This window comes from Centruroides sculpturatus, unplaced genomic scaffold, assembly GCF_000671375.1.
Source record: "Centruroides sculpturatus isolate CEXI.00-Female unplaced genomic scaffold, Cexi_2.0 scaffold213, whole genome shotgun sequence".
NCBI classification, from domain to species: Eukaryota; Metazoa; Arthropoda; class Arachnida; order Scorpiones; family Buthidae; genus Centruroides; species Centruroides sculpturatus.
The window spans coordinates 1-12,440 of record NW_019384355.1 but is presented as its reverse complement, the minus strand read 5'-3'; the positions used below and the strand labels follow the sequence as shown (position 1 = coordinate 12,440).

Here is a 12,440-nt window from a genome sequence, read left to right as displayed (position 1 = left end):
TGCTAATAGTTAAAATAATTTTGATAAGAATCTAAGAATTAAATACACAAGTTCTAATTTATAACTTAATGTATGACACACAATAATTTTATAAGCTTTTTATATTAAGAGTGCTTTTGTCTGTTTAAGGCCTTTTTGGTTATAAGACATTCGAAAGAAATGATCCGAACGGACTTCAAAAAACATTCTACGGATACAACTTTTAAAAAATATTAAAGCTACTTTTTAAACACTTAAAAGTACATAAAATAGAATACAATAATTAATAAATAAATAAATAACAAAACTATAAATTAAAATATTTAAAAAGAATGATAAAATAATTTAAACGGAAATTAGGTGCAGGCCTGGTGCAAAGCAAAAAGATAACCTGGAGATTGAGGTTAGTTTACAGGATTGTTTTGGAGGATGAGCTAGGTTTCAAGCTGGAATAACATTCATGAACTCAAACTTTGCTCATCTACCAAATAACCTAATAAACTAACCCATCTTTTGTCTTCGGATTAACTGTTTGCTTTGCATGGGCCTGCATCTAATTTTCATTTAAATTGTTTTATTGTTCTTTTCAAATATTTAATTTATAATTTTGTAATTATTATTTATTGATTATTGTATTGTATTATATGGCAGACTCTCGTTAATTCAAACTCAGAGAGACTTTAAATTAAAAAAATTAAATACATTACACCATATTTCCATATGGTGTAATGTACTGTTAAAAATTTTTTTGTTCTGTAGTATCCAGAAATGGTCTCCTTTTAATTAATAGGAAAGCAGGATAATGTTTAATTAATTAGAAATATAAAACAAGGTTCCATGCTACCCACGAGAAAGCATGACGAGCGCATACCACGAGGCAACCATAAACAGTCATGCAACAACTAATTTTGAGATGTTTAAAAATTTTAATTAGATATTAATTTATTGATTTTAAATTCAATTTTTAAATTTCAAAAAGGGGAAGATGTTAATCTACTAATACGTGCTCTTGACTCGTATAAATGGGAGATGGTACAATTGAGTTTGATTTACTGAGAGAATTTCATGCTGATTAAAATAGGAATCAGATGCAGAGTAGTTCTGGTTTGAATTAATGAGTGTCTACTTTTTTTTGTTTGTTTAAAAACAGCATTTTTCAATATTTTTAAAAGTTGTATCTGTAAAATGTTTTTTGAAGTTTTTTCAATCATTCCATATGAATATCTTATAACTGAACAAGCTTCAAACGAAATAGGCAAAAGTAATTTTAATATGAAAAACATATAACATTGGTGTGTTATACATAAGTCAGGGATGGGCAACCCACAGCCCTCATTAACACTTTTTGTGGCCCGTGTAGCATAAAATATGAATAAATATATCAGTTTTCCAGCTTACGGAAGTATGCAGCAAAGATTGAAACATTATTTTCTATAACTTATGTACATGAATAGTTTTTCCACAATGAATTTAGTAAAAATTAAAACAAGAAACCAGCTAACAGATACATCAAAACTAATTTAAAGCTTGGACTAATATTTAACCAAATATTTCCAATATATTACGTTTACATCAGTTCCAGAAGCTAAATTAAGTATAACTATGCTAATTTATAATTATACGTGAATCAATAATTGTGATTTACTGGCTTTTTTTTTCTCTCTCTTTTCTTTTGTATGCGGCCTGTGTCCTGAAACAATAAATCCTCGACTTCTGTACTTCAATCTATTTTGTTTTTGTTTTAATATATGAAGTGTTTTTTTTAAATTTGTTGAAGTAAATTGAAGCAAATGAAATCTCTGAATCCTTTTGTATTTAAAAAAGAATTATTGCCACGTATTAAATTTATTGCAGGAAATTGATGATACATATCTAATTTCCAGACTTCCATAGATAAGAAGTATTTTTTTTTTTAATAATAATATACTAATAAATTGGATTACATTTTACATATGCATTTAAAAACATAAATACAGATAGGCATTTGTTAATTTAGAGTTAACCTCATAAAAAAACAAATGATAGAAAGACATTCTGAAATGTTTACAATTGTACTGTCGCACGTACTTAGGCCAACCGTAATTTCTCGGTGCTAAAACGGGACGGAAGTGTCGCAGTCAATAAATACATGCCTTCTCTTATTAAAATTTTGTCAAGAAATATAGATGAGCATTATTAGCAGTTTTTTTTAGTACATAATTAATTATATTAATATGATGGCATAAAAAATATATAAATCTAAAAGATTTTACTTTCGAAAATCTAATAACAAAAAATGTTATTTTTATTACAATAAAGTATTATAATAAAATAAAATAAATATTTTTATTGTAATAAAAAATTGTTAGAAAAGTTTTTGTTGCTTAATGTAACTTTACTAGGTCAGACAAGCATATTTTTTAGATGAACTTATTTTTTCAATAAATTATGGTCACTTTTAATTTTATCATAAATGTACATTGGAATTTTTGCTTTATAATTAGCATTATTTTTGTGGCTTTGATATTTAATTTAATATCACAAGTGAGTAGACTCTTTTTACAGAAGCTGTAGTTCCTAGAAAACTAAGGGCAATTTTATCAAATTATTAAAACCTTGTAATTCGAGATCTTTTTTGTGCATTCATTAAGTATTTTGACCCATCTGTTAACTACAGTGAGCTTTTCCTTCATTTTATTTTTTCAAGTGTTTGTTCATAATTTATCATCATCTTTCTTATTGCCTATTTAAAGAATAATCTAATTTTGACAGTTTTAGTTTGTATGACATGTTACTTACATTTACCGAAATTATTTTGTATTTCTTGCCACATAGGCACATTCACGGGTGGTGTATTCAAATTTATGACTCTTGCTGACACAGAATAAGCATTTTCTAATAAATAACAATATTAAATATTGCCAATAATTCATTGCAAAAGAATACAACTTATAAATGCATTTAATATACAAAGTAAAGATCTAAATTTTTTTATTTTCAAAAAAAGGGACAAAAGTTAAAATTTTACTAAAATGGTGGGATGGTCGGGATATTAGCAAAATTTTGCTAAAATATTACCTTAAATGTAATTAGTTACATCAACCTTTGATGAATTGGAAAATAAATTTAGGTGTTAAAAATCACATTATTATTATAATTATTACNAAAAAACTCAATATTTTTATAATAAATAAATATTTTGTTAAATTATTTATCGACCAATTTGGTCAAATATTTGTCGTCATCGTTTCTGGTAGTAGCATGATTTCACATTCATAAAAGTTTTGATCATTGCTTACAAAAAACTGATTCAAGTGATTTTTGATATTGTCATTTCAAGTAAATGTCTTACAGTTAAAAAACTTTGTATAGACCAGAACAAGTAATAATCTGAGTGTGCTCGATCTGGCGAATACAGTTGGTGTGATAGTACGTCCCATCTAAGTTATAACAGTTTCTGACAAGTTACCAATCTTGTGTAAAATTTGACATTATCGTGGTAAAACACTACACCTGTTTTGTTGTTCAATTCTGGCCGCCTTTTCTGTTTGATGATATTACTCAATTTGTTTACTCGATGGCAGTACACTTTCGAATCAATCGTTAAATTGTCTGGTAAAAGCTCAAAAAAAGAAAATTTCTTAAAATCCCACCAAAGAGAGCATTTCTCCTTAAGAACGTGTGGAACTCATATATCAAACTTTGAAACGAAACCAATTTGTTTCAAGTAATAAACAGTTTAATTTGACAAATTTAATCTCTTAGTGATTTCACGTATTGTTATTCGGCAGTTTGCTGTAATCAGTACCTTTATTTTGTTTTCATTGGCTTCAACTGGCCATCCACAATGTGGTGCATCTTCAATATTGAAATTGCCAGAATGAAATTTTGTAAATCGGTTTTGGCACTCGTTCTGTCAATATATCTTCCCCATACACGTCACACAATTTTTTTCTCGCTTGAACAGCATTCTTACCTTTTCGGTAATAAAAGAGCAAAATATGCCGAAAATGCTGCTTCCGATCTTTCGTATTTGATGGGACACAAAAAATAAACAATTGCACAAAATCAAACAAATTTTTTTACAAATAGGCCTTAAAATGCTAGCTGTCAAAATAAATAATGATAATACGGTTTAGAATAAAAATGGCGGGAAAAATACGACTAATCCGTCTAGTGGTAAAAAAAAACGAAATTACTTTCCGAATAACCTAATAGTTTTATAATTGTTTATATATGAAACGTAAAATTTATATACTGTCAAACTTTGATTTAGCATTACCATTTATTTGCCTCTGAAATTGGCACTAAACCAAGATATTTCAAACAATGTGTATTATGTATAATGAGATCTACACAGGTTTGAGTGCATGACTCAAACTTGCATGTTCAAACAGAGAACCGTGCGAGTGTAATACAAAAAGTAGATCTTAAAATGAAAGTGCTTCCGACCACCTCTGTTCCTGCTTGTACATGTGATTTGGTGAGAACAAAGCCGTTTGGAAATAAAATTTACATTTAGTAATTCACAGATATTGAAAGGTTCTTGTTTAATATTTTATGGAAAAGATCTGTTCAAAAGTATTCATTGTATTGATCATCTTGTTTTCTATGCTTTAGAATTAATTAAAACACATTTTCTTTGGAATATATTCCTTTAATTTTAATCACTTTCTGTTAAATAGAAAGTGTTATGCTTATTAGTGATAGAACGATACCAAAATTTCTCCTGATTTTGATTCCAATTCTACTAATAACTCCCAATTCCAATTCTTTTGAGTACTTTCTGAAGCTTGCTTTAGTGTAGAAAAATTAATGATTTTCATTATGAGCACAGTATGTTCATTAATTAATAAATATTGAGCTAAACCCCTTCTTGTCCACTTTTTAAAAAAAATTTTAATTAAGCATAAAAAATACTTAAAACTGAAAAAAAACGAAAGAAATGCGTTAATTTTGGATAAAAAGCTTCATCATTTAGTTTCCTTTGTCTCGCCTTTCTGTGAAATTTAACACCGATGAGTCATTGTTTACACATCTGGATGACCTTGAGAACAGCTGGTGTCGTATTTCAGGGACATTCTCATACGTCTCGGGAGGAGAAGGGTTTAAAGTAGGGTGACTAGAAACTAAACCTATATTTTTAAATATTTTTAAAAAATTAAAATTTTTATTGCGATTTCCGACCCCCCTAATTAATTAAACTTATATATAATAAAATCTATTAATTAAAAAAATTAAAAAACTATCGGAGGTCGTTTTTGACATCAGAAAGCAGCTTTAAATAACTTACCGAAGGAAAATCGGTGCACTACAATTTTAGAACGATTAATTAATTTTGATAAAAAATTCCCATTAAAAAGCAATAAAGCGTAAAGCGCGCGTCATTAAAAGTTGATTAAAATCGCTATAAAATTTTTTCGCGCGGGAAAAAAATTTTGAAAAAATTTGGGGACCTCTAAAACATTCCAAAAATCAGAAAAAAAATTTCGGGGCCGAAACGCCCGGTTTTTTGTAACGCTATGAACCTTGCTCGAGTCAGACTCAAGCGTGGGTCGGAATTAAGAATAGGAAACAATTGGGAAATTGGAATCAATCTTTCAAAAGAAATCCATAAATTATTCATTTTTATAATGATGTGTATGTTTTTATTGTGTATTACAAAATAAATGTGTAATCTTATTTCAGATAAAGTTAATATTGCAACACTACCCTAAAGAAATTATAGCTAATTTTCATTTACTCAAAGAACTATCCCATCACATGATGGGATAGTTCTCATCTAGGGTCGTTATCTTTGGAAACTGTTTAGTTGGCCAACGTGATGACTGAAGGGAGGGGGAAGGTAAATGAGATGATTCATCTCTTTTTGCCTGCTTCTTGCCATCGGCAAGCCTTGTAAATGCTTTAGTTTCATCATATTTAATACTAAATGAGGTTTGGCAAATGATTTGAACGAGCCAAACAAATATACCATTACTGTATTGTCACTGGGTAACAAATTTTTTGAATTCATTCACTTAAGTCACTAGTGTCTAGACCAACTCAGTCTTCAAAAATCATTTTTAAAACTTAAAACAGCAGTAAATTTAGTGTGAACAAGTATTTTTATTTAGAATTGCACTAATCTCATTTGAAAATTTAACTTATCACAGTATCGTCTATTAATCCATAACAACAACTTTCATAGAAAGTCATTTAATCATTATAAGTAAATATTAAAATAATTTTTACGTAATTTTCTTTACATTTTAAACTGTTTTGCCAACACTTAAATATTTTTGCCAACCATCAGCCTTGATTTTTGAAACTAGGTAGCCAATAGTTCAATTGATGTTAACTCACTTATAATTAGAATTTTAAAAAATTTTTAAAATGCAGGTAAATTTATAAAACAAAAATTAATGAAATTATTAAAAAAATAAATTTAAATTTGATTATCTTTTGTGTGAAACAAAACTAAAACAATTTTTATAGTTATGTGGCAAAAGAAAAGAGTTGCAATTAATTAAAAGAATTGTAATTAAGGGTTCAAAATGCAGGCAAAATTAAAATAATAATAATTATAAAAATTAAATTAATGCTAAATAAACCTAAAGGTTAATTAAAATTAAAACTAAAAATAACAAGCAATTATTTGTTGTGACATCATCACAATGTCAGGCTGCAATTTATTTAATTTAAAATATACACTCTCCAACTCAAAGTAGCAGTGGCTTATTCCCATATATCATACTTTTCCTTTAGCAATTGAGTCGTGTCGGTCATTTATCTAACACCTATCGGGGGGAATTTTTGAATTGAAAAAACTTGGCTTTTGGTTTGCATCGGAAGTTCTTATGTAGTTAATCAGGGCCTCTTGCTACTAAGGTCCATATCTAGTATTGTCTTTTGTCTAACTCCACTCTCAAGATTAAAGAAAGATGGATGGATGGATGGACAGACGACAGTAGGAATTTATGGGACTACAATTTTTTCAAATTGCAGCCCAAATAATTAAATTTAAAAATAATAAAATAAAAATGGCCATTATGCTGAAACTGAAATTAAAAATAAAATCAAAATTAATTAAAATTGAAATCAAATCAATTGAAAATTAAACAATTGTTTTTAAGAGCTGTTTAAAAGTTGTTTTGAAATTTTCAAATTGTAAATTGTAATTTTTTAAATTTACATCACTTGTGTGCAGCGGTGACAGAACATTTTGCTTTTAATGTCTGTACGGAACAGATACCGAATACAGATTACCAGTCAAGCCGGATCAATGCCAGCTGAATGACAACCCTAATGCCACTCTCTCTCTCCTAAAATGGGGCAATTATTACCAACCAACGGGTGGAGAGTCGGGAGTCAAATCTTTTTGTGGGAATCTGAGTCGATTTTAAAATACTGATTTGGGAGTCTGGTATTTTTCTGCCAACTTCCCATCCCTGCCAACCCTCCTCTAGATATATTCTCTTCCCCTTTCACTCTCACATATAATACATGCCAGACAATCGTTACTGCTACAAGGCTTTGGATTCCAGTCTATATTGTCTCTTCAATGTAGACTTTGTTTGACCAGATATATTGGAATCATTGTGGGTCTGGCCAAACCCACAATGAGCATGAAAAGAAATATCTTAGGGTTTTCAAGACAAACAAAAAATGTAAGACTAAATTTTGTCATAAAAAAAAAATATAGATTCCTTATTGAATTTGTTTGTATATAAACTGAATGGCTGAAATTATTAATAAACAGAAAACATTTAAAATATAAAACTTATTATTTATATTGTATGTCCTTCTGTAAAAATCCAGATACAATTTAATCTATATATTTTGATAATATGCTGAATATTTTAATTAGCTAAAGTACTAAAATGCACTAATTCTGCACCAAATAAAACAGTCATCGACCGACTATATATATATATACAAGAATCAGAGTTGTTGATTTTCAGGGGTCAGTTTCGCTGCCTCCAAACACCCAAAGTAATTCCAAATATCTTGTTCGAAAGAAAATTGTTTTCTTAGGTAGTGTGCAAAATTTCAAGATTTTCTTTAAAGTGGTTGCTAAAATACAATCAATTGAAAAGGTCAAAAATTGCCAAAAAGCTGTATTTTCTTCTTCACTTTCTTTGTCTGGAACTGCAGATGCTCATAGAGAAAAACTACCAGGTCTAAAGAGCTCAAATTTTAACCTTAAGCCTTTCTGTTTGTCAGTGAGATGCTGGCCAAATTTCCAGGTCGATAGGTCAGAGTTCGTGTGGGTTTCCCATAGAGCTAATTCGGTTTTACGGTTTAATTTTATGCTTATAAAGATAAAATTGCATGGAAATGAATAAATTTTATTCAAAATGTTACTTGGAATTACAAAAGCTCATTTATGACAAAAGTTTTTATAACAATTTTTCTAAATGGCATATTGAAATGTCGATCGACACCAACCAAATTGTACGTCATCGTCTTGTCTTGACGTAATAATACACTTATTAATTAAACAGCATCTGAGATGTAAAAAAATTATGGCAATTTAGATGACGGTCAGAATATTTCTTAGCAGTTTTTCTTTGGTAAAGACAAGTTTGGCACTCAGAAGTGGTACCCACAAGGTTTTTACCCTGTTATTGTTTCCTACATTTCACTTCAAAGAGCCAAACTTATCTTTTACCAAAGAAAAACTTCCAAGAAAAATTTTAATTGTTTAAATTGTCATAGATTTTTACACTGAGCAATTTTTTTACATTCCAGATGTATTTGTTGGATTACATTTACATGAATAGATCATCTGGATAATAGAGAGGTTGAGGCGCACGTTTTAAACGTGTAAACGTGTACGTGTGACGTTTGGCGCCGCTTTCCCGTAAGCCTAAAAGTTTGACGATGATGTTTGGAATGTCGAGCGTGATTCTACCGACTATCCAAACACCATTGTCAAACTTTTAGGCTTACGGGAAAGCGGCGCCGAACGTCACACGTACACGTTTACACGTTTAAAACATGCGCCTCAACTTCTCTATTATAATCAAAGTTATTAATATTTGTATTTAATAATCTTTAAAAATTTACAATTCTATAGTTTGTGTGTACATTTTGTTAATTAAAATCTGTGTGATTCAAAATGCTACATTTTAATAGCTGTGATTTGATAGGTATACTAAAAATATATTTGGTAATATTGTACTTATGAATTTTATTTATATTTTATATTGGTATAGAAGTATGTATATTAGTTTTTTAAGGAACTAAAATCCATGCTTTCATACTAATCTTGTTTGATTTATTTATGTGCCAGTTGATTTAATTCATTTCCATTTTAAAGAAGTTAATCAAATGACTGGTGTATATATTGGGTTGGCCAGAAAGTCTATTGGCTTTTTGTGATAGTCATCTTTGGGAATTCTGAAACTTAACTTCAATTCAAACTTAAAAGTGCATGATTATTTGATACCTAATGTTTAACCATACATTTTAACCAAAAAGTTTGAAGATTGAGTTTGTTTTATAATTTTGACAAAGTTTTAAAGATGGCCTTTCAAAAAAAGCTTTTCTGGCAAATTATACAGTTTTATTTCCAAAATGGGAAAAACACGGTGCAAAAACGTTTTGCCGAATGTCGTCAAAGAACGTGTGCATTCCGGTAGCAGTTTGCAAAATTTTGTTTTGCAGATTTGCACCAAGATACGTGCCATCCGGTCGACCACAAGAGATTTGCGACGACCGAGCGGAGATTTAATCAACTACGGTCTTCTTTACGTGACGTGGGGAAATTGCATTATTGAATAAAGACACGATCTCCTGTTTAAAAAAAAATTTATTTGCATGTTAAAAATCTCACAAACTTTTTGGTCGACCCAATATAATTAACTTCTAAAGTGTTTTATAAATTTAATTTTTATTGTGTTTCAAATACACAGGTTTTGAAAATAGTAATTTTTAAAATTTATTCTAAATTAGTTTAAATTTCTCCTCTTCAAGAATTCGTGTAAATCATACTGGAAATATAGAGATTGTAAATGAGTTAGAAGAAGAAGAACAGATATTTGAAGAAGGTGATCAAACTGATGGAACTGTTAGAAGTTCTCATAATCCATGGGCATTGCGTTGTCACAGAAAGCAATTTAAGAAGTTGAAAGCAAATTCATCTTCTATTGCTTTTTCTAATCATGGTAGGAAATTTTTGAATATTATATCAACTATTTCTTAGTATACTTATATAAATCTTTAAGATAATTGATGATTTAATTTGATAACAAAAAAGTATATGAATTTGTGATAAATTAACAATTCGTATTTTTAAAAAATGGCTAGGATGACAATTTGTAAAAAATTCACAAGATTTAAAAACACTGTAAAGTTTTTTAAGGGAAATTTTTAACTGTATAATTTTGTTTAGTGCCATTGCTGAGGGTTATTTTTTTTAAAGTTCTGCACATCGAAGAAAACAAGTGGCCTTCATGAAAAGATCGACTCTGCCGTAGAACTGTTAAATTAAAAATTATTATTAAAAAATTAAATTAAAAAAAATTAAAATGTATAACTGTTAGAGGTGTTCAACAAAGACGAGATGTAAAGACACGTTTCAAAATTTGGAGGAATACTATACTATTCGATCGGTATTGGGTTGAGCGTCGATGTTGACATCTTCCGCACTCCAAAAGGTTTCAAATTGTTATCTAAAGACAAGGGAAAATCAATTGGTATTCGTTATTTTCCATCACTTCTTTTTATGTTTGTTCAGTAAAGTGTTCGTTGTCCGATCATAAAAATGTTTTGTGAAAGTGTTTGTTATCCGAACTGTTCGTTAGCTGATCACCCACTGTATTTTGATAGAGCTGGCGAGAATACATAAAAAGATAAAATCTTCAATAAAACGAAGAATTTAAAATCCCACAGGTATTTATGAGTCTGAATAAGCTCAATCAATCTCTATTCTGTAAAAGTATAAATCCTGTAACTAGCTGCCTTGAGGATGAACTATTTTCAATGTTGTCACTGAATGACATGGCACAAAGGCATTTGCTGATTGAATGTGCATTTGCTATCAGCACGAGTAGAACAAACTTTTTGTTTCTAGTCGCAATTGCAGTTGCACCAGTTTTCAAAGAGGGTTTACTAGTTAACGGGAACAGCCATCACAGTTGCAGTTGCCTGCTCAGCTGGAAGTAGCATGGTGTGACTAGGGCTTAAGACACGGTGATTACTACACTATCTGGCCAAAAGTATCCAGACACCGCCTAAAGAAGTGGATCTGGCAGGTGACAGTCTTTGATGCGTAACCAAAAGGTATAAAAATGTTGGTAGTGGTTTGTCAGGCCATATTTATGCATTTGTGTGACAATGAGTAAGTCAAAGGAGATAAGGACTGACCGTGGCCTTATAGTGGGATGCCACCTTTGTGGGAAATCAGTTCATGAAATTTCGGACATTCTATAGAAGCCAAAATCCACTGTGAGCGATGTAATTGTGAAGTGGAAACGTCAAGGCAGTGAAAGTGGAAAAAGATGACGTGGCAGGCTGAACAAAATTAATGAATGCAGCCATAGAACTCTGAAAAGGGTAGTGAAACAAAATCACACGTCCTCGTTGGTTGAAATCACTCAGGAGTTCCAAAGGTCATCAGGCGTTAGTGTTAGCACCAGGACTGTTTGTCGAGAGTTAAAAAACCTGGGATTCCATGGTCGTGCAGCTGCTCACAAGCTGAACATCACTCCCCAGAATGTGAAACGTCGATTGCAATGGTGCAAAGCTCACCGTCATTGGACTGTGGACATGTGGAAAAGTGTCCTTTGGAGTGATGAATCTCTCTTTACAATCTGGCAGTCTGATGGACATGTCTGGGTTTTGTGGATGCCCGGCAAGCGCTTCTTACATGACTGCATTGTGCCGACTGTAAAGTTTGGTGGTTGCAGCATCATGGTGTGGGGGTGTTTTTCATGGTTTGGCCTGGGTCCCTTAGTTCCTGTGGTTGGAAACATAGATGTATGTGCATATTCTGGACAATGCTGCTCTCCCAACTCTATGGCAATATTTCGGGGAAGGCCCATTTCTCTTCCCGCAGGATAACTGCTCCATTCACACATCAAGACTTATGCAGGCATGGTTTGATGAAATGGGTGTTCAAAAACTGGACTGGCCTTCTCAGAGCCCCGATCGAAATCCCATAGAACACCTTTGGGACAAATTAGGATGCAGAATATGTAGCCAGCCACATTGACCATCCTCATTGCCAGCACTCACTTCAGCTGTGATGGACACCTGGAAGTCAATTCTGATGGCCACCTATCAAAAACTAGTGGAAAGTCTCCCCACACGTGTGCAGACTGTCATCGATGCAAAAGGAGGACCAATATCATATTAATATATGCCTCAGGACTCTCCAAGTCCGTATCACTGGATATCCGGATACTTTTGGCCAGATAGTGTATTTTTATTTATTATTTTTTTGACAAAAATTTTATCTTACATGCTGTAAAATATGCATTAAAAAGTTATTGAAG

General features: G+C 31.0%; 1 protein-coding gene across 4 annotated transcripts in view; it reads left to right on the top strand.

The window, feature by feature from the left end:
• Positions 1-10,163, top strand: part of LOC111639395 (inositol hexakisphosphate kinase 1-like) — a 66,231-nt gene extending 56,068 nt beyond the window's left edge. For 3 of the 4 annotated variants that reach the window (XM_023385294.1, XM_023385289.1, XM_023385280.1), the window contains exon 7: positions 9,898-10,162. In XM_023385294.1, coding sequence (XP_023241062.1) covers positions 9,898-10,147 — 250 coding nt within the window. In that variant the 3' untranslated portion in view covers positions 10,148-10,162. Of the gene's footprint in view, positions 1-9,897 lie in introns of all 4 variants that reach the window. The other variant, XM_023385303.1, reaches the window with a different exon arrangement.
• The last annotated feature ends 2,277 nt before the right edge of the window (positions 10,164-12,440 follow it).